At 45.3% G+C, this 21718-nt stretch overlaps 3 protein-coding genes across 3 annotated transcripts; 1 reads left to right on the top strand and 2 right to left on the bottom strand.

The window, feature by feature from the left end:
• Positions 1–228: 228 nt before the first annotated feature.
• On the bottom strand, positions 229–11425 carry nfxl1 (nuclear transcription factor, X-box binding-like 1). The gene is made up of 25 exons (XM_062383532.1): positions 11169–11425; positions 10744–10964; positions 10476–10673; positions 10204–10313; positions 9918–10048; positions 9772–9816; positions 9556–9689; positions 9252–9337; positions 9087–9162; positions 8867–8964; positions 8456–8570; positions 8144–8268; positions 7938–8060; positions 7362–7452; positions 6058–6178; positions 5607–5763; positions 5324–5415; positions 4417–4438; positions 3935–4057; positions 3449–3603; positions 3120–3189; positions 1890–1994; positions 1673–1753; positions 1495–1548; positions 229–1381 (listed from the first exon to the last, which is right to left on the bottom strand). The coding sequence occupies exons 2-25, from the start codon at positions 10910–10912 to the stop codon at positions 1187–1189; spliced, it is 2676 nt and encodes an 891-aa protein (XP_062239516.1). The 5' UTR covers positions 10913–10964; positions 11169–11425; the 3' UTR covers positions 229–1186.
• Positions 11426–11959: 534 nt separating this feature from the next.
• cnga1b (cyclic nucleotide gated channel subunit alpha 1b) lies at positions 11960–17547 on the bottom strand. The gene is made up of 15 exons (XM_062383554.1): positions 17364–17547; positions 16718–16842; positions 16470–16535; positions 16257–16310; positions 15904–16035; positions 15670–15774; positions 15285–15391; positions 14971–15145; positions 14511–14647; positions 14259–14431; positions 14047–14172; positions 13663–13815; positions 13341–13572; positions 12944–13119; positions 11960–12867 (listed from the first exon to the last, which is right to left on the bottom strand). The coding sequence occupies exons 2-15, from the start codon at positions 16825–16827 to the stop codon at positions 12694–12696; spliced, it is 1920 nt and encodes a 639-aa protein (XP_062239538.1). The 5' UTR covers positions 16828–16842; positions 17364–17547; the 3' UTR covers positions 11960–12693.
• An 807-nt stretch (positions 17548–18354) lies between these two features.
• LOC133949621 (zinc finger protein ZFP2-like) lies at positions 18355–21481 on the top strand. The gene is made up of 2 exons (XM_062383553.1): positions 18355–19271; positions 19891–21481. The coding sequence occupies exons 1-2, from the start codon at positions 18480–18482 to the stop codon at positions 21034–21036; spliced, it is 1938 nt and encodes a 645-aa protein (XP_062239537.1). The 5' UTR covers positions 18355–18479; the 3' UTR covers positions 21037–21481.
• The last annotated feature ends 237 nt before the right edge of the window (positions 21482–21718 follow it).

Below are 21718 nucleotides of genomic sequence, written 5' to 3'. Positions count from 1 at the left end.
TGAGTGTGTGGGTGTGTGTTTGTGTGTTGGTCACCTCAGATGCTCAGTGAGAAAACATCTTCAGGACATGTTCCTCGCTTTGTCTCCATGAAAAACCTTTTTCCTGTAAATGTTTCACGTTTGTTCTTCTCTTTAGTAGAGATGTGTGTCGCTCTCACTCAAACAGCTCCAGCTCTTCACCTTCTCTTAAAAACGCCTAAAATTAATAATAATTAAAAGACAAAGAAATGGATTCAAGAAAGTTTTATTGAGTCAAATCATGAATGACATGTGAGGTGGGGTTTCTCAGCTTGTTCCTACAGAATTATTCTTACTTCAGAAAACAGTATGTTAAATAACTCTGCGGTTTGCATCAGTCCATTGTCTTTTATGTGTTAGCTCTGGAGGAACAGCGCCCCCTGTCTGTTCACTCCTGTAAACAAATCTCATTATCATCGCGTAGTAACGTAATTAAAGAAGTTGAACTTTAACTCTCAGCTGCGGGACAGAGATCGTAAAATCACCAAACTATAACAGATTTATACATTTTATTTAAACGAAAAACAAAAAGACAAAAAGAAAAATTATATTTAAACGTTCCATCTGTCAAATGTTTCAGCACCAAAGAAAAAGACGCGTTTAAGTTTCTGACGTTATTAACGGAAACGTCTTCACATCAAATAGAATTTTGACGAGCACTTAACAAATCAAGAAACTTGATTTCTCCACATCCGTGAGGAAATCGATGACAGGTTTTTAACATACATAAGATGAAAACATCAATAATATTGAATAAAAGGTAATCTGTGATGTATAATATAAGCAAAATGTTCCGATGTTGCTTTAAGATTTTTTATGTTGATTTCTCCTTCTTCAGCTTTTCCTCAAAATCAGTGAATTGTTCTCAAACTGATGTGTAACTTAATGTACGACGAGGAATTATTAAATTCATAAAAACACATTTTCCTCATTTACTTTCTGCTCAATTAATAATGGAAAAAATAATCAGATTACTAAAAATTTGACATGACCTTAAATTTCAGCCCTTATTATGGCTGTTCACGTCAGGGATTATAATCAATATTCAAAAAAACTGTTCAATAAAAGATAGAAGAATCAAACAAAGAGTAAAAGACGACAGAAAAACAAGAAGATGAGACAAAAGAATGAAAAGAGAAAGTTCGGAGAGAGGCAGCCATGTGTCAGCTCACGCCGTGGTGAGGAGGTAGTAGGCGGCGGCGGACAGCAAAGCTCCGCCCACTGGGACGAGGACGATGGCGGCGCACCTCCTCCACCACCTCCCCTTCCTCCCCTCCTCGTCGTCCACCTCCTCTCTCCTCCCCCGCTTCTTACTCCGCCGACCTCCTCGCTGCTGGCGCTTCTCAAACGCCTCGAGCTCCTCCTGAACACGCAACACGAACACACAACACGACACATGTCAACCGCCACCAGGCTGAATACCGAAAATCTATCGATAAAAGTTTTATTCAAAATTGTGTGAGTGACAGAACTGACCTGAAGCTTCCTCTGCTCCTCCTCCTGAGCCACTCTCTGCTCCGCCTCCTTCAGCTACACACACACAGACACACACATACAGATAGACAGAAATGCACACAAAAGGAAACATCAATGTGTGTTAAGGTGAGACTCACTTAGTGACGGTACAGGTGTGTGTGTGTGTATGCGTGTGTACCTGGCTGACTCTCATCTGCTGATCTTTGCAGTTGTCGTCACACTGAACATCACACTGAGTCGACAGAGAACACAGGAGCTCCTACACTCACACAGACACACACAGATTCACACACACAGACACACAAATAACGTGTTAATGAGGCCGAGCAGATAAAGCAGAAGACAAAAGGTTTAATAGTTAGGTTTAAGGTGTGTGTGTTTGTGTTTGTGTTTACCTTCTTGATCCTCTTGCAGGGGCACCGCAGCTTCACCTTCTGCTGACATTTCTCCGCACACACACCTGGATGACACACCTGCTTACAGCGATGACCACACTTCAGCTGCAAACACACACACACACGCACAGACACACACAAGCACAGGCGAATTAGTTTATTTCTGGTTCACTGAGGCAGAGAGACCATCAGACGCTGAGGAAACAAACCTGCTGCGTCTCAAACATTCAACTCCTGAAGAAACTGAAATGTTTTCTTCAAGTTTAAACTTTAAATTTGATTTTTAACCAGAAGTCACCATATTTGGAGGAGCAGGGGGTGGAGCCTGACGGAGCTGGAGCACATTTTAACAACATTGAAAATAAATACAAATCTTAATTTTCCAAATATATGGATTCGTCATCAGAAAAAAGTAAAATGTGCGTGTGTGTAAAAATGTCAGTGCTACAGCCACTGCACGTGTTTGTTATTCCAACTGTGTGTGTGTGTGTGTGTGTGTGTGTGTGTGTGTGTGTCAGACTTTTTGGAGTTTAAGTTACAGCAGACTATGAAAACAGACCTCTGACAGAACCCCAGACACAGACAAGCAGTAACACACACTTCAAACCCAACAGTGTGTTCTTTGTGAGTGTGTGGAAATCATTCCCTGGTGAAAGTGAAGCACACCCGTTAAGGGAGACTGTGTGTGTGTGTGTGTGTGTGTGTGTGTGTGTGTGTGTGTGTGTGTCGTGTCGTCTGGCGCCACAGAGATGAATTGATTATTGGAGCAAACTGATGGTTTGAGTTTCAGCTGCAGAGACAAAACTGATTATTGATCAGAGACGAACAAAAGAAATAAGAAGAGAAGAGGAAAACTGTGAAGAAGGAATGACTGAGGAAACAGTGACTTCAACACTATCAGCCCACACACACACACACACACGCACACACGCACACACACTCACACTATCTAATGGGTGGCAGGTGACGCCACTTCCAAAGTCTGATAAACAAGTTCCATGATGCAATGGGCCCTAGACTGAGGTCTCCATAGATGGAGAGGGTGAAACAAGAGTGTGTGTGTGTGTGTGTGTGTGTGTGTGTGTTACAGTTGTCACTTTTTAAACTTTTGTTGGAACATGGGGAACAATGTCAGTGACTAAGTGTAGTTTCCCTGATGCACGCTCAGACTTTGGGATCTGGACCAGTCAGTAGTGTTTAAAGTGTGTGTGATTGTGTGTGTGTGTGTACCTCTTTAGGACACTGGTTGTTGCAGGAGCTCAGCTCCACCTTCGTCTTCTCATCGGCCGACATCAACTTCCTGCAGAGACATAAAACCTGTTTATCAAAGTTTTCCGTGCAGCCTCGTTAACCATGAGATCAACAGGACATGATGCAGCGATTGCAAACGGCCGCACTCCATCACAAACACTCCATCACCACTGACTGTTAACAGAAGTTGGTGTTGCAGGTTCACATGTGAAATAATAAACTGTAGAAGTCGCACACGTAGGAGCAGTCGACCCCAACCCTCCACATCATTGGTCTGATTACAGATGTTTGTGTGAGTTGGTACTGACATGCACTCCACGTAGAGCAGGCTGATCTTGCAGTGGCAGCGCTGGCGGATCATCTGCCCACAGGGAGGGCAGTCGCCTGGATGACAGCGGCGTGTGCAGGGGTGGGGACAGCCCGGGGGACGGGGTTTCAAACAGTCCTCGTCACACACCTCACACTGCGTAGGGAGAGAGAGAGTGAGTGATCAATCGAGTGGATGTTAATGTTTAGACCAAGACTGGAAAGGTGACACATTCAAAGGTAGAAAGTCGGACGTCTAAATCAGACAGAGTGAAAACGGCAGCTTTTTCAGTTGTTCCTGATTTCAGGCCCACTGACCATTTCAATGACTCACTACATTATCGTGCATCGTGTTAACTTCTGAGGACCATGAACTTATGCAACAATCAGATGCAGGATATGAGAAGCAGCCATCTTCCATACAGCGAGCAAACTCCAACCCTAAAAAACTGCCTTGTCATCAAGTTAAACCAAAACCAGGTCATCACCTTGTTGCGCTCGGTAACTACATGACACTCCTTGCTGCAGTCGTGGTTGCCACAGGTCAAAGGTCGTTCGCAAAGTCTTTTACAGGAGAAAGGACCCCGACGATGACAAGGCACCGGACTGACCTGATTGGGGAGAGAGAACGATAGAGAGAGAGAGCAAGAGAGAGAGAGAGAGAGACATTTTAGAATCACGTCTAACCTCGTCTGAAGGTGAACGAGTGCGTCGAATACAAAGTACTTAAATACATGAGTCAAGACGGATGAAGAGAAAGAGGGATGGAGCAAAGGAGGAAGAGGAGGACGATGTTCGGAAGATGGAATGAAAACATCAGGGGAGGGCAGACAGTCAATGCAGATAATGGGAGGAAGTGATGAATCAAGCAATGTCAGATACGTGATGTTTTATTGAAACAGAACGTGGGATTCGTTACAGCGTGTTTGTTAACGTGTGAGATGAAGAGGAAGAGGAGACTGGTTCTTACCTCATGTTTCCCAAAACAGGACCTGAAACACAACAGAGAGTTTTAAGGGCGTGAATTTATGGAAATGTTCAGTAAAGGCGAGTGAGAGGTGAATTTTCTAGACATTTTCCTGCTGCATTCTCACATTGACATGTTCCAGAAAATGTCCAGAGCAACTGACTCAGATATTTGTGTTCTCATGTCCAGAACCTCCAGGACATTTCAGGAACACGTGTGGACATACCACAGCTGCAGGGATGTTTGTATAGACGATTTTTTAAATGTGTTATGAGACAAGTCGTTGATAAGTCAAAAAGACAAACAGTGACACAATTTTCATGTTCATGTTGAACAACAACTAATTTCTCACACACAGCGTGCAGTGTTTTTTAATCTCAGCTTTAATGATCCATGACAGAGCCAAAGCACCCTGGAATGTGTTTGTGATTAGTGTGTGAGTGATTAGTGAGCGTGGGTGTGATTAGTGAGTGTGTGTGTATGTATGTCTGTGTGTGTTGTGTAGCAGTGTAGTCAGGGAACCACAGGACAAAAAACAAACTTCAATTTATCATTCTGAGTTTCTAAGAACTCTCAAATCTGTTGTATTTAAATTGTTTAGTGTGTGTAATAGTGTGTATATTGTGTGTTATTGACTGGAATTTTCTTCAGTTTCGAAACTCAAATCACCTCCCTGTGGTTTTATGTCCCTCTCCATGTTGCATTCACAATAAAGACGTCGCTGTGACCTTTGTACCAAATTTTAAGAGATTCTTTCAAGGCGTTTTTGAGATAGCGTTTACAAGAATGGAACAGACAGACTAACAAACTGAAAACATTATACCTCCGGCCAGTAGGTGTCGCCGTTACAGAAGCAAAGAAAAAAAGCAGGAATTATTCACAATGACGTTCACGCGTGTGTTTGACTTACGTTGGTATTGGGACTTGACATGGCGGACAGGGCAGAGCTTTCTTCACAAACGCAGGTTCAGAAGGCTGCTCCCATGGACCTGCTAACTTCACCTGAACACACACACACACACACACACAGCTATATTAAGTCTGATCTGTACTAAAGAACAGTGGCTGAGCAAATGTAGGCTGACCCAGTCCACTAGCTCTTTCCCCTGCTCCCAGTATTCATGCTAAGCTACGCTAACTGGCTGGCATCACTAAGGAAAATGTGGAACTGTTCCTTTAAGACGGCTGCTCACCTGCTGGGACTTGACCAGCACCATGTCATGGCAGGGCTGCGGACAGGTGTGGCTGCACCTGGGCAGCGGCAGCAGGCAGGGCTGCCTGCAGGGGGGGCAGGTCCCGATGTGGCAGCGGTGGGTCTCTCTGGTCGGGTGGTGACAGGACGAAGGACTACTGCCAAGACGATGTGACCAGTTGAGAGAATCAGACGCACCACAGCTTACTGTTCCTTACTAGTACTTACTGTCACAGCTATATGTTCATAATGTCCGTATTTTCTCAGAAGATCAGAGGCATAACTAAAAAGTTTGGATGACATTACACAAGTGAAGCTAAATAATCTGTCTGGTTGCAGTATGGGTCTTTAACCACGCCTCCTCCATGTAAGCAGATGGGACATGGAGCAAATAGAAAAGTCAAAGTAGACTCTGACGTTGCCACCTTTAGTTCTGGTGTGTGTGTCCTTACCCGCAGAGCTCCTTGCAGCGGGGGGGTTTGGTGCTCCTCTCTCGACCACAGGGGACGACCAGAACCGTTAAGGAACACGAGCACGGGACCTCCACCGACTCTGGACACGGATAACAGCTCCCTGACAGACAGATTACACACAGACACACACTTCAGTCAGGTTTATTCACTGTGAGGACGATCAGGTACATCAGGCGTCTAACTGCTCAGACAGTGTTTAAAAAGGCTTTCTTGATTAGAACAGGCTTTGTGCTTCTATTTAGAACTTTATAACTCAATTAATTAGAGTTTCAAACTGTTACTATCACAGAAAAAACATTTTCAGTCTTATAAATCAAAAAATGGGAAAGATGAACAGACAACCTGAAAACACCATACCTCCGACCACAAGATGTCGCAGGTCAAATAATGAATCAATAAAATTAAATAACGATTAAAGAATTCAATAATAAACATTAAATAGATGATGCTGTAGAGAGAATATCTGTGTTCTGTTGAAGTCTGTCAAATAAACACCACACACACACACACACATACACAATGTTATCTGTTCTGTGTGTTGATGCGCCGCCGGCGCTGCGACCTTCTAGCTTGTCCCTCGTGAAATGTCAGAGGAGCCAATCAGCACGCAGAATTACGAATAAATTGACTTTAATCTATTCAGCCAATAACAAGGCAAATGGGAGCATAAGTTATCTTTTATCATCCAATCATGAAACAATAGATGCAGGAAGTTATCTGTTATTCTACCAACAACACACACACACACACACACACACACACACACACACACACACACACACACACACACACACTTGTCTTTGTTACAGGGGTTAACGTTGGCTGACAGGAAGCGGAGGTCAAAGTTTTCCCTAACACAGGACAAGTTGTGTTCAGCTGTAGGAAATGTCAACGAATACACAAACACACACACACACACACACTCTCAACAGGAGGTGTTGTGGGGCAGAATGTTCCTGAGGTTGACCTTCGACCTTCGTCCAGCTGTGACTTTCAACAAATCACAACTAGTTCAACAAACACTTATGTGATGTGACGTGTGTGCATGAGAGAGACAGAGACAGAGAGAGAGACAGATACAGGGAGAGAGAGAGAGAGAGAGAGAGAGAGAGAATGCATGGTAAAGTTCATTAGAACTGATAATACTCTACAGCATGTTTGTTATTGTATGTGACAGTGAATAAAGTTTCATTTGAAGCTGTGTTCACATCCATTAGTTAAATATTTGTTCATAAAACCACAAAAAAAAATTAAACCTGTGTTTCATGTGAACGCATCGTTACCTTGGTGACACACAGAGGGACACTTGTGGTTTCGACATCCCAGAGTTCGCCCACAGCTCAGGTCACATGGGGGGCAGTTACCGGGGCAACACTGAAACACAGGGCATCATGGGAAACTGAGTATTAAGAGGATGAACAGTTTGAGTTCAGTCTGTGACATTTTAAAGGTTAAAACCCGAAGCAGTATGTTATCTGCCCCACGCTTCCTGATAACGGACCCAGGAATAAACGTCCCCCCCGTCTCATCCGTCAACCTTCTCCTATCAGATGAGATGACATCTCTCTGACATTTACACAGCAGGAGCGCTCACGGAAACGAGACCCCACCCCCGTCACACTGAGCGTTTGCACAAAAGCGGAGAACGGTCAAATCAAAACCAAAGCACAGACGTTTCAGTGAGGAGACGCTCACGTTTTTAAGTCTCTTTGCTCCTCCAACCAGCAGGAGGAGCTGTGGCCCACAGACTGAACACAATAGCTGTTTGATATTGATCAGCAATGTGATATGGATATTGATGTGGGAGCTATTTCCTTAGATTACAATTGGATATTGATCAGCAGCGGCTGTGTGCTCACCTTTCTCCTACACTGGTGTCGCTGGCAGCTTCTGGTTTTGGGACATTTGGAGTCGCACAGATATTCTTTATGACACGGCATCAACTTCCTGTATTTGCCACACCTGCACTCCTTCTCCACCTCCTGATAGACACATGCACAGAGTTTGTTATATAGTGTATACCGTTATATCAGTGTGTGTGTGTGTCTTTCAGTGTGTGTGTGACCTGTCTGCAGGTCTCGCAGCTCCCTCGGTGACACCTCATAGCACACGTGTGTTTTCCACACGACAGGCGGCGGTCACATGTGTCGCCGCACAGCGCCACTTCCTCTGTGCATGGCAGAGACGACTCTACACACACAAAGAAAAGAGGGCAGTTATTAACAGACACAATTCTGACTAAGTCTCCAAAAGTGACCTGTGACAACTAGTGTGTGGTTTCTTCACATGCATGCCCTTCCTTTACTCTGTATGTGTGTGCGTGCTCTATATACGTGTATACAAATGGGTAAGGGTGTGTATGTGTGTGGCCCCTTACTGGTCTTGCCGCAGGGACAGCATCTGCTGACTGAGCGGGGACATGGAGGACAGACTCGGTCGTGACACAAGAGCTCACAGGTGTGATTCCCACAGGAGAGGACAGAACCACATACCTGGAGCAGAGAGAGAGAGAGAGAGAGAGAGAGAGAGAGAGAGAGAGAGAGAGAGAGAGAGAGAGAGAGAGAGAGAGAAAAGGTGAAGTCTTGTCACATGGTCCTGTCTCACAGGTCCAGAGCGGAACACAGTAAAAAACAATGTTTAAAAAACTGTTGTATGTATGAGAGGTTTGAAACAAATCAAGTTAATTCTGTTACAATTACCTGTATCATTATTATTATTCATGATGTCAGACGTTTGTATAATGTATAAAAGTATAGTATTAAAGTATTAACAGTATTTAAAGTCTTACCTGCTGACAGTTCCACTCAGGGCTGGCACAGGGCCTCTCTGCCTTCTCTCTACCACACATACACTTCTGAACACTGACTCTAGGACATGGAGAACATTCTGACACACACAAACACACACAAACAGTTAATGTCCTGTTTTTTATAACAAACACACACTTAGTAGTTGATTATGCATTGTGTGTGAGACGGCTGTGTACAGGTGAGTGAGTTTGTGTGTACCTGTGTGACAGGGCTGTGTACAGTTGTGTTGTTTACAGGGCAGTAACCTGCCACACTGCTTCTGACAGGACCAGGCCTGAGAGAGAAACACACGATGAACATGACGACACGTGTGTGACACAGTTTCAACACACAACACTTCATCTGTTCACTTTTAATACCCACCTTGTTGCTACAGCGACGGGGGAGGGGCTTTGATTTGCAACACATACAGGAAACTGGCACCATCTTGGGACAGGGAGGGCACGGACCTGAAAACACAGTCAGATCCATAATGCTCCTTGGTCTGCAGCCAGGTCAGAGGTCACAGATCTGTTGTACTGCTAATACTGGACAGGTTATATTACTGTCACAAGAAAAAGTGCTAATACTGTACTACTAACACACAAACTGACACTTTTGAAATCACACAAATCATGCACAGAGTCAGAGGTCGCATCTGGACAGTTCTGTGTGAGTGTGTGTTTACCAGGATGACAGAGCAGCAGGCAGGTGTGTCCACAGGCGGGTTTAAGATCCTTCTGACAGACGGAGCCACAGGAGTGAGGAACCAACCAGGGGTCAGCTGGAGGATCCTGCAGCTTCCCACAGTAACACATGTACCTGAACACAACACAGTTACACAGTGTTAAACGCAGATGTGCACATGTCCTGAATCAAAGATGCATCCAGGAGTCATTCAGACCTGTTGGGCGTGGCGCTGGGGGGATATTCAGCTCGACACTTTGGACTGTGGAGGAAACATCACGACAGATTAGAGATTATTTTTCTTCCCAAACAGTTTCCGTGTTTTCTGAGGTTAGACGTCTAAGCGAGGTGCGTCTGCCTCACCAGGGCCAGGGATGCTTCTTCTGACCGAAGTCTTCATCAGTGACGGAGGAGACGAGAAAGGCAGAGTCTCTGGCCCATTTCTGAATACAGGGCAGGTGGAAGAGGGAGAAACAGCTGGAGCAGCTCCACACCTGGACACACACACAGATGGACAGGGTTAGATTTTCTGATTCTGGATCAGTTCAGAGACTTTAACAGAAAAGACTCACGGGTACTGTAGCATTTTAAACTCTATTTAACATTTTGTACATCAAACGATCAGCAGATCAACAGATATGAAACCAACCGCCTGCGTCCTCTTGACGGAGCCGATGCAGATGAGGCAGGTGAGAGCTCCGGATTGAAACAGGTCACTGACGTACTGACCCGTCCTGAGAAGACCTGAGCCATCGCCACCTGGACGCAACACACAGGAGAGCGTTGGTGAGTAATGGAGTATTTGTGAGCATCAGTGAGTAGTAAGCCGAAGTATGAGCCACATTTGTTACACAGCTTCTGTATGTGTAATAATATATCTGGTGGGGTTTAGCTGAGATCATCACTGAAGTCTGGCCTCACCTGTCTGGTCAGTGTAGGTGGTGAAGGTCGACGCCAGGATCTTCCCCCTCTTTCCATCCTTATGGTCAACATCTCCTTCATCATCATCATCGTCGTCGTCAGAGGAGGAGCTCAGGCGGTTCTCCACCAGTCGCTGAGCAGCAGCCTGGTTGGACTTCTTGATCTCCTCGAACTTGGACTGAACAGACTCTGCGGTCACTGAGGAGAAGATACAGACATCAGTACAGACCAATAATCAGCGGTGACATCACAAGGAGCAGGTCCTCACCTTGTGGAGGCTCAGGAGCCACGGGGCTCTTCGTCTTCCCCCCTCGTCCCGGGGCCCACGCTCCTGCAGCGGCTGCCGGCCTCTCTGCCTGCGGGGGTCGTGACCTCTGACCCTGGGGCTCCTGGCTGCGGCCTCGACCCCGGCCCTGCTGACGCCAGGCCGGCTCCATGGTAGCAGCCTCCTGAACCCACGGAGCTGCTGGTCGTAGGTTCGATCTCGAGCTGATCAGGGACAGAGAAGGGTGATCTTCACGTCAGACCTGGTTCCTGCTCAGTGAACAACTTCACAAACTGATCATTAGAGTTCTAGTTCAGTAAGTTCACTACATCAATAGGAAATCAGACACGTCCACGTGTGAGTCGCGTCAGTAACAGACGCAGAGTTCACCGACGTGTTGTTTGCATGCTGAGGATCCACCTCCTCACCTGAGCTCGGAGCTTCTCCCCGTCACGTCAGCTCAAGACAAGTTAGCCGGTTAGCTGCGACAAGCTAGCTGTCAATAAAGTTGAGTGAAAAGCAGGCGCAAGCACACGTCACATCCGGCGCACCGTGGCTGATGACTCGACAAGTGAACAAAGCTGGAGGAGTGAGAGAGGAAGAGGAGGAGGAGGAGGAGAGAAAGTGAGGAGGAGAAAAGGAGGATGGAGACTTTGAATGAAGCGACTGAAACAAGCCTCAGCTGCTGCAGGGACAGTGACGTCAAATGCTCAGCGACGCGCGGTGGATGCCGGTAGCTGTAGTTCGAAAATCCAGAACCCAGTATACGTGTGGAATATGAAACTACAAGTCCCAGCTCGCATAGCGACACACGAAGAGGGACGTGTCAATGGCAACATTTTTCATTCTCTTTATTTTGTTTCTGATAAAATTTCTTTTAAACTGATTTGTCAGTTTGTTTTATTTTTTAAACTTTGTTGTGTTATAAAAATATTATTTTATTTTTCTAAATGTTTTTCTCCTTCTTAAAAAACATTTTTACAGCTGATCATATCTCATGGAATGGTCTAATAATTGATAATTATAGCGATGATTATTATTAGAACTAAGGGCCTTTACCACCAGGGATGTCAACTCAATAAAAGAATCAGACTAAACTACTCCACCTGTTTGTACAATGTTATACAATTGTTATAAATAAATAGACATTAAGTAGATACATGAAAATAATTGAATTGTTGTGTTTTCTAAACAAAACAAAGAAGCAGTTCAGTTTTTATTTAAAAAATCTCTTTATTTCAGCGCATTGACATAAATCTGATTCATATTTCATATCTCAACAACATGCATCATTCGTAGTGAAGAAAAACAAACTGGATGGACAAGCTCCTCTGCTGACCTTTGACCTCTACTGGCTATAAGGCAGCTGATCTACATATGCTTGACACGAGGATGTGTTGTTTATAACACATCATTATATTTACATGATTTTATCTAAAATTTAAAAGTTAGACAGACTCATGCTGCTATAAAATTAAAACTATAAAAATATTTCCTGCTTCTTATTTAAAACGTAACGCATGGTAATTTAAATGTTCACTACAAAGCAGCTTATTAATATATTTGTATTCTCTCTCTCTTTCTCTCATGTATTCTAGAGCTCGGTTGTCCGCTGTCACTCGACCGATCCACAGTTTGTTTCCGGAGTAAACATGACATCTTCACAAAGTTCACACATGAGTCAGAGACACAGTTTGTTTTCTTTTCCTCAACTTGTGGATAAAATGTAATTTTGATCGTATTAATATTGCTGTTATTAAATTTTTTATGTTTACGTTTTTACTTTGAACAAACTGAATTTAGTTCTATGGAACCTTTCGTTTTTAAGTCTCCTTCTCTCCACCCTCCTGGCCGAGCCAGTCTCTAAAATCAAACATCCCGGTCCTTTGCCTCCTCTTCTTGTCCGCTCTACTCAGTTGTTGGAGGGGGCGGAGCATCACCTGGTTGGTCGGCTCATGGCGGCGGCAGCTTCCTCTCCAGCCGGGTGACTCTGTGTTTGAGTTTGCTGTGAGTAGCTTCATGGTCTGCAAGCAGTCGGGCATAACGCGTCTGCAGGATGTCCAGCGTGCTCGTCATCCTCTCCACCTTCTCCTCAATCTCTTTGGGGTCAGGGCCCTGCGCCGCCACCTGCAGGACAAGATCGGTTATGACTTTGAGTTCAACAGGTCAGATTTCTTCTCCATATGAGATCATGTGACTGTACCTCCAAGTCCAACAGTCCGTCCTTCATCAGAATCTGCCTTCCTTTCTCCTCCAGCAGAGCCTTGGCATCCGGATACTCCTTCAGTGCCTCCATCAGGTCGTCTTTGGAAAGACAGAAGAGGTCGGAGTAACCGATGCTCTTGATGTTTGCTGTCCTCCTGTTTCCTGCCTTACTTCCTGTTGAAGATGAGCAAAGTCGGTTTAAAGCAAACAATGGGACACTGAAAAAAACTCCTCCTCTGCTCTGTATTGGCTCAATATCAGGGCTGATGATGATATATTCAAAATGTTTTGTCATGTGACATCAACATGCGCAATATACATAACACAAAAGATGAAGCTACAATAATCAGGGTTCAATTTCAAATTCATCACTATGAGCGGTTGAGTAAGTCGACCTTTGATAGCCAGGATGCTGATCTCGCCAAAGTAGCTTCCATCACTCAGAACGACAAACTGTTTGATTCCGTCGTCGGCCACAACAGCGAGTTTTCCCTCCTTGATGATGTACATCTCTCGGCCGATGTCGCCCTTCTTACAGATGTAATCTCCTGGACTGTAGACCTGAGGCTGCAGCTTCAGCACCAGCTCCACCAACAGGCCGGCCTCGCAGTCCGCAAAGATACGAACCTGCAGGACGACAGGAAAGACGAGGCACTGGACTCTGGGGCTTCATTTAAGTCAGGTTTTAATGAGAAGTATGATCAGGTGTGTGCAGACCTTCTTCAGGGTGTCCAGGTGGACGTTGATGGCGATCTCTGCTCTCAGCTTGTCAGGCAGGTACTTCAGCACCTCCCTTTCATCCACTGCCTTCTTGTTGGTCCACAGGAAGTCAAACCACTTGATCACTCGCTTCTCCAGGTCCTTCGTTACCTGGATGGGACGGGAAAGCATTTGTATACAATATTTGTTTACACAACTACTGTCCTCACTGCTCGGCAAAATATCTATGTAACCAACAAACAAATCGGCCAACCAACCAACCAACCAACCAACCAGTCAGCAAACCAACCAAACAACTAGCCAACTAGCTAGTCAGCCAACCAGTCAGCCAGCCGGCCAGCCAACAAACTGACCAACCAGCCAGCTAGCTAACCAACTGACCTTTCGGAAGCTCATGTACTGTTTTATTGCGTCAATGCGAGACTGAAAATTGGCTCTGGCCGCGTTCATGTTGGTGATCATCGAGCCGACGTTACCGACAATGGTGGCAAAAATCAACACACCCACCTAGAGGAAAAGAATAGAATAGAATAGAATATTAAATTCAGATTCTTAAACTAAAAATAATATTCAGTTCCTTAAGCCACACTCACCAGGAAGTCAGTAACGACAAAGAAGTACTCTGAGTTCTCCACTGGGGGCGGCGTTTCTCCAATGGTGGTGAGCGTCAGCGTGGACCAGTACATACTGTAGGCGTATTTCCTCACCAGACGACCGAACTCAGGATCTTTTGGGTCGGGATAAACGAACCTGTCAGCACCGAAACCTGGAGGAGCAGGCAGGGCGAGACATCAGAGGGTTTTATTCAGTTACCGAAAAGGCAGGATTCAAACCAGCAGACTCACCGATGGCCTTGGAGAAGGAGTAGTATAGGCAGGCATTCCAGTGGATGATGATGACGATGTACATGACAAGGTTGGATATTCGAAGCGCATTGGGGTAGTTGGTCCTGGTCTCTGTCCTCTGGAAGAACTCCAGCATCCTGAAACACCAAAAAGTGTATTTAAGTAATTTAAACAATAAATAATTCCAACAAATCTGTGACGTCACCCATTTGTTTGTGAGCCACCATTCTGAAGCCTCCAGTTTGACCCTTGACTCTATGAGGATCATGATTTACTAAATGAACATCAGCTGTATTAAAGAAGAAATTAAACTTGAGAGTGAGACATAAACTCCTTTGGAAAATGTTTCCTGACGTTATAAAGGGAGAAGTAGAGTCGATTCCTCATAGACTTCTATAGAAACAACCAGTGGAATCGCCCTCTGCTGTGTTTTTGTGTGTTTGTGTGCGTGCCGGTGTACCTGTTGAACCTCAAGAGTTTATTAAGGCGGATCTCGGGGTAGGCGAGGCCAAAGACGGCGAACAGAACATCGGTGGGAATCATGGAGACCAGGTCCAGTCTGAACTGGAAACTGTTCTTGTAGCGATCACGGAGCTTCTGCTCTTCCTTCACCAGTAGACCCTGCTCCAGGTAACCTACACACAAAAAAGTACCTTCTTATCTATTAGTTCCAGTGAAAGTAGCATTGATGAAATATCATACACACACAGGATCATATATATATATTATTACAATGCGCATATCATATGTGTGTTTGTGAGAGTGAGCTCGGACCGGTTCTGGTTCTGAAGATCATGTCTGCGAAGTAGGTGAGGTCAGCGATGAAGTCCAGGAAGAACCAGAAGTACAAGTAGTCTGTCTGCAGCTCCTCAAAACACGCCCTGAAACCACACACAAACAAACACACACACACACACAGACACACACACACACATGCACACAAACACACACACACAACATGCACATACAGAATATCAGTTAGTGTTTAAAGAAGAACAAACACCTGGTTGCCTGATCTTGTTGCTCACTGAGGTATACCATCCTGGAGTACCACTGTCATTATTGGGAGGAAAAACACTGACCCTGTGGGGATCCAACCATGATAATCCATTGACCTTGTGGGGACCACTACAATGATCAAATCAGCAGTGTGTGTTACCTGGCTATGATCAGGGTCCAGTTGTACATGACAGGGATGGTGATGACAAACAGCCAGTAGTAGTAGGTGTTACTCGCCGGGTCAATCACTGAGATCTCTTTGGGACTGGACACAAACACACTAATTAGTTATCACTGTTATTATTAACTCAATTAATGGTTATGACGATTCTAGAGCCAGATTCCAGTTTCCATACAAACTAAATGTCACTCGATCCATATAAACCAAACCTACGCCTCCTCTTTGGCCTTCTTCTCCTTTTCCTTCTCTTTCTCTTTCTCTATCTCTTTCTCTTTCTCTTTTTCCTTCTCCTCCTTGTCTTTCCTTTTCTTCTCCTTCCTCTCTTTCTTCTCCGTCCTCTCCTTCCTGGCAGAGAAGACAACAAACAAAATTGTATTCAGTGGAAGAAGATTGGATTGCGGTTGTTCTCCTGCAGTTTAGTAGAATAGTTTTCGTCAGTGCGTCTTTCGTCAGGCACAAAGATTGAACTTCAACAAAACACAGACGTTTCAGAATGTTTCTGAAATCGACTCTTTCACAGACTTGAGACAGTTTTTAATTTCTCGTCATCTTGTGACCAAACGTACTCCTTCTTCTCCTTCCTCTCTTTCTTTGTTTTCTTCCTTTTCTTCTTCTCGTCTCTGGAAGAAAATAGGAAACAAGTCACAGAGATCAACAGTATAAATGTATAAATACTTGTACATCATTTATATATATGTATGTGTGTGTTTGTGTGTGTGTGTGTGTGTGTGTGTGTGTGTGTGTGTGTGTGTGTGTGTGTGTGTTTCTTTGTGTCGTACTCCTCTTCATTGTTGTTGCTGTTGTTGACGTTGAATAGAACTCCTGGTCCGGCTCCTTGAGCAGCTCTGAAACAAAGAGAAAATTAAAACCCGACTTTGAATTGACAGAATTTAAAAGCTGGAACAATCTCACTGACACAGAACTGACTCTGGAATCAATGACCCTGAAACCAACCCTTCAATACTTTTATTCCCACTCTGAACATCCCCTAACTACCTCAGCATCTGTTGATTCCAGGACAACTCACCTGTTGTTCTCCCTGACGCCACCGGGCTCCTCCTCCATGTCTTGTAGATGGTTAATGGGCGGGGTTAACCTAGAAGTGGGGGACGGGGCTGATGGAGCTACTTTAGCCATGGCGGTGTCCTCTTCCTGCAGAGAGAGAAATAAATGTGATTTTACAGATTTCAACCGAACTGTCAAACACTGAGAAAAACACCTCCCATGATGCTTTGACTGTCCTTCTGACCTAAGTGATGTCATGAAGACGTCAGAATATTTGTGTCACGCATCATTGAAAATCTGTGCTTCCTTTTGAACAATAGAAATGACCTGAATAAATAATCTATGATCACATAATGGGAATGATGTCACCACCTAATGGCAAGGTGATGCAAGTGAAAGGGAAAACATTCTGCTGAGCAAATCAATAAAAAATGTCACTAATTTAGAGCCTTAAATTATCTTCTGTGTCGCCACCTGGTGGACAAATGGAGATCTACAGACCTTTACTCAATAATGTAATCAATTACCACAGCAAAGGACTTTTACATTCGAGTTCATATATTTATCTCCACTGTGTATTAATTAATTAATAATAATAATAATAATAAACGATGCATCCTTGTATAATATTTAGCCCCATACCATCCCTACATTAGCACCTTACTCACCTGTCAACTGATAATCCGTTGCCTTCGGTTATGTGGCCTAGATCGACCAACACCCCATCAAACTCATCGCTGTGGAAACAGAGTAGTAAACCCTCTACACTCACACACATTCACACACACACAGACACACACATTAACACACAAACACACACACTCACACACACATGGGAGGTTTAAATCCTTGAGAACACGGGAGAGAAAAGAAGAGAAAAGCGAGGGGTGGACGGAGTGAAGGTGTGGAGGAACCAGTGGGAGAGTCTCCTCTGTCACCCTGACAGGGATAAAGAGATTACATGAGGAATGATACTGTCCTGTCTCTCTCACTTTCACATACACACACACACACACACACAGAAGAGTAACTCCTAATAAGCCTATCAAAGCCTATTAAACAGAGCAGCTTGAGTTGAGAGAGGGAGAGAGAAAGAGAGAGAGACAGAGACAGAGACAGAGAAAGAGCGAGAGAGAGTGTGTGTCTCTGTGTGTGTGTTTGTCTGTTTGTGTCAGTTCATTCCAAAACTTACTTTTTACCTCCACCTGGCTCCACCTTGTGGAACAACAGATTAACTACAACCAAACTGTTTCGGAAAACTAGTGAAAACATTTAATGTGTTTAAACTTCAGACCATGATTCAAATAAAAGAACATATCTTTAGCCATTTAGCTTCAATTCACTCCAATTAATTAAAGACAACCTCGTGAGCGCCCCCTACATGTACTGCAGTCCAGTTTGGTACATATACTGTTTGTACATATATTATATAGTATAAGTGTTCTATTTGAGTTAGATCTTGTTTTGATTGATTCCTAAACACTGTTGTACTGAATTATATAGTTTATCATATAAAGTAGAAGACCCGCCCCCACCCTGCATCTGATTGGTTCAGTGTGGGCATGAGGGGAGATGATTGGCTTGGGCTCAGCAAGATGATCTAGTTTAACCAATCAGAGGCAGCAAAGGGGCGGGTCCTCTTGCAGCTCGGGGGTGGGGGCAGAGCAAGATGGAGGACAGTGTGACAGAAGTGACGCGTTAACGGGGAAGAAGAAGAAGAGTCCGGTTCTCCTGGACCCGGGACCCAGCTGGACTTCAGCGACCAGGACCGCGACAAGGCCGGGATGAAGGAGGAGAACCAGGACCCGGGTTTCATGGACCCGGATCCCGAGAAGACATGGATGAAGGAGGAGGACCAGGACCCGGACTTCATAGACCCAGACCACTACGAGATTGTGATGAAGGAGGAGAACCAGGACCCGGAATTCCCCGACCAGACATGGACTGAGGAGGAGAATCAGGAACCAGACTCCTACAACATCGTGATCAAGGAGGAGAACCAGTACCCGGATTTAATTGAACAGACTGGGATCAAGGAGGAGAACCAGGACCCGGGTTTCACCGAGCAGACCGGGCTGGAGGAGGAGAACCAGGACCCGGGTTTCAACGAGCAGACTGGGCTGGAGGAGGAGAACCAGGACCAGGGTTTCACCGAGCAGACCGGGCTGGAGGAGGAGAACCAGGACCAAGGTTTCACCGAGCAGACCGGGCTGGAGGAGGAGAACCAGGACCAGGGTTTCACCGAGCAGACCGGACTGGAAGAGGAGAAGAAGGACCCGGGTTTGACCGAGCAGACCGGGCTGGAGGAGGAGAACCAGGACCCGGGTTTCACCGAGCAGACCGGGCAGGAGGAGGAGAACCAGGACCCGGGTTTCACCGAGCAGACCGGGCTGGAGGTGGAGAACCAGGACCCGGGTTTCACCGAGCAGACCGGGCTGGAGGAGGAGAACCAGGACCCGGGTTTCACCGAGCAGACCGGGCAGGAGGAGGAGAACCAGGACCCGGGTTTCACCGAGCAGACCGGGCTGGAGGAGGAGAACCAGGAGCAGGGAACTGAGCCTGAACACGGTCTAGAGGTCAGTGTCCAGGTCCTGATGATCCGGGTTCAACGTGGTTTGCGTGGGAACAGTGTGATCCGGATCAGTTCGTCCCTCGAGTAGTTTTAGAAAATTAAATGTTAAGTCACATGACGAGCGAAGTTTCAGCCGTCACGTGACCAAAGTCTTCGTTTATATACTGTCAATAACAATCTTTAATTGCATATTAATCTGTTATTGTAAATAAATTAATTGAAAGTTTTACAAAGTCATCAGTTCTTTTTGATTTTTAAACATTAAACAGTGAATTACTATAATTCAAAAATACATAAATAAATTATAAATAAATATGCGAATTTCGTTTATTTTATTTAACAGGACAACACAACCGTTAGCAGAGTTAGCTTTAGAGCTAAATGACACAATGATCACATGACCGTCTTGCGTTGTGATTTAGGTGTCACTTATCTTCTTAATGACTCTTTAATGTAAACAAGGATGTTGTTGTTTTCTAAAAGCCTCACATGCTGGCTAGCATTAGCATTAGCTCAACAGTTGACCACTGAAGAGGTGAGTGTGTGACTGTGTGTGTGTGTGTGTTGTGTGTAAATTACAACTCGTCCTCTAACTCCCGCTCTCTCTCTTTTTGCTGCTACAGGAACAGAGTCACACAACTGTCCGTCACATCAGACAGGAGAAGAGCAGCTGTGGCGAGTGCGAGGACACGTTCACATCTTCCGGTGGTTTAAAGATCCACCTCCGCACGGCTCACGGTGGAGAGAGACGGTACAGCTGTGACCAGTGTGAGGACACGTTCACCAACTCCAGCTGTTTAAAAACGCACCGACACGTCCACACCGGAGAGAAACCGTACAGCTGTGAGGAGTGTGGGAAAACCTTCAGGGCTTTGAGCACGGCGAGGATCCATCAGCTGATTCACAGCGGGGAGAAACCGCACCACTGTGAGGAGTGTGGGAAATCCTTTCTGACCTCAAACAGACTTAAAACTCACAGACGCATCCACACCGGGGACAAACCGTACATGTGTGAACAGTGCGGTAAAAGCTTCACCAGGTCCAGTTACCTGACGATCCACCAGCGCGTCCACACCGGGGAGCGGCCGTACAGCTGCGGCGAGTGCGGGGCAGCGTTCAGCACGTCACATGGTCTAAAGATCCACGAGCGCAGCCACACCGGGGAGAGGCCGTACGGCTGTGAGCAGTGTGGGGCGTGCTTCACCACGCCCACCGCTCTGAAAGGTCATAAACGCCGGCACAGCGGGGAGAAGCTGTACAGCTGCACCCAGTGTGGGAAAGCTTTCACAGCGCTGGGTCATCTGATAAACCACCGCCGTCTCCACAGCGGAGAGAAACCGTACAACTGCGATCTCTGTACGAAGTCTTTCGTGACTTCAACTCAGCTACAAACTCATCGACGCAGCCACACCGGGGAGAGGCCGTACGGCTGCGACCAGTGTGGGAAGAGCTTCAGCAGGTCAGGGGATCTGAAAAGCCACAAACGCATTCACAGCGGAGACCGACCGTACAGCTGCGACCAGTGTGGGGCAGCGTTCAGCAGGTCGGACGTCCTGAAGACACACAGACGTGTTCACACCGGAGAGAGACCGTTCAGCTGCGATGAGTGTGGGGCCAGTTTCACCAGAGCAGATCATCTGAAGATCCACAGGCGGGATCACACCGGGGAGAAACCGTACGGCTGCGACCTTTGTGACAAATCATTCGCGTCTTCGAAACAACTACGTGTCCATCAGAGGAGTCACAGCGCCGAGTCCAACCCAGATTAAAATCCCTCCACCGTGTTCACGTGTCGGTTCTGGTTCCATGGACTCGATGGTTCAGAGACTCATGGTCTTCATCATGTGGAGCATGATGGTTAAAGTGCTGGTAGCCAATGAGGAGGCTCCACCTAACTGACGGGCTCATGAATTACACATATGCAAGCATACATTCGATCAACATAGAAAGTTTGTCCTCGATTTATTCAAATGCTGAGTGAAACAGACAAACAAAGCTTCTGAGGAGCTGCGTCTGGAAGTAGTTCTGTCTCTACACTGTAGATCACAACCTTTTTTCTGTTTGTGAATTGAATAACTTTCCATTTCCATCATGTTTGATGCAAACTAACCGAAACTGAAATAGACATTGGTCGATTCTGTTCATACAGGAAATGTGACCACCGCACTGAGTCTTCTAATGTTTGAATCCTCTGTGATAAATAAAGTCTTTTTAAGAAAAGCCCAGTGTAAGTATTCTGATTTTGACCACCAGTGGTATTTCTAATCCTGCTCTTTTTACCAGTGTAGAATTTTATGAATAACACAAACATAAGTAAACATACATGTTGTTAATTAAACACACATATATATATATAAAAATGTGCAATATGTATAATATTATAACAATAATTGCCACAACATATTATACCATATAAACAATTACCATGAAGATATTTTCATTGCATAAACA

This window comes from Platichthys flesus, chromosome 24, assembly GCF_949316205.1.
Source record: "Platichthys flesus chromosome 24, fPlaFle2.1, whole genome shotgun sequence".
Taxonomy (NCBI): domain Eukaryota; kingdom Metazoa; phylum Chordata; class Actinopteri; order Pleuronectiformes; family Pleuronectidae; genus Platichthys; species Platichthys flesus.
Note: the sequence above shows the minus strand (reverse complement) of the source record. Positions and strands in the feature narration are given on the sequence as shown.

What these genes read in the sequence shown, in the direction of transcription:
- nfxl1 (XM_062383532.1), bottom strand. Translation starts at nt 10,912, where the DNA reads ATGGAGCCGGCCTGGCGTCAGCAGGGCCGGGGTCGAGGCCGCAGCCAG. An exon ending in CCTGCTGCTCTGTCATCCTG is followed by an intron (nt 9,338 to 9,555) that starts GTAAACACACAC and finishes CTGTGTTTTCAG; the next exon opens with GTCCGTGCCCTCCCTGTCCC. An exon ending in TGTCAAGTCCCAATACCAAC is followed by an intron (nt 4,439 to 5,323) that starts GTAAGTCAAACA and finishes GTTGTGTTTCAG; the next exon opens with GTCCTGTTTTGGGAAACATG.
- cnga1b (XM_062383554.1), bottom strand. Translation starts at nt 16,827, where the DNA reads ATGGCTAAAGTAGCTCCATCAGCCCCGTCCCCCACTTCTAGGTTAACC. An exon ending in AAGAAGGCCAAAGAGGAGGC is followed by an intron (nt 15,775 to 15,903) that starts GTAGGTTTGGTT and finishes GTTTGTGTCCAG; the next exon opens with TCCCAAAGAGATCTCAGTGA. An exon ending in GATCTTCAGAACCAGAACCG is followed by an intron (nt 15,146 to 15,284) that starts GTCCGAGCTCAC and finishes TTTTGTGTGTAG; the next exon opens with GTTACCTGGAGCAGGGTCTA.
- LOC133949621 (XM_062383553.1), top strand. Translation starts at nt 18,480, where the DNA reads ATGAAGGAGGAGAACCAGGACCCGGGTTTCATGGACCCGGATCCCGAG. An exon ending in AGCCTGAACACGGTCTAGAG is followed by an intron (nt 19,272 to 19,890) that starts GTCAGTGTCCAG and finishes TTGCTGCTACAG; the next exon opens with GAACAGAGTCACACAACTGT.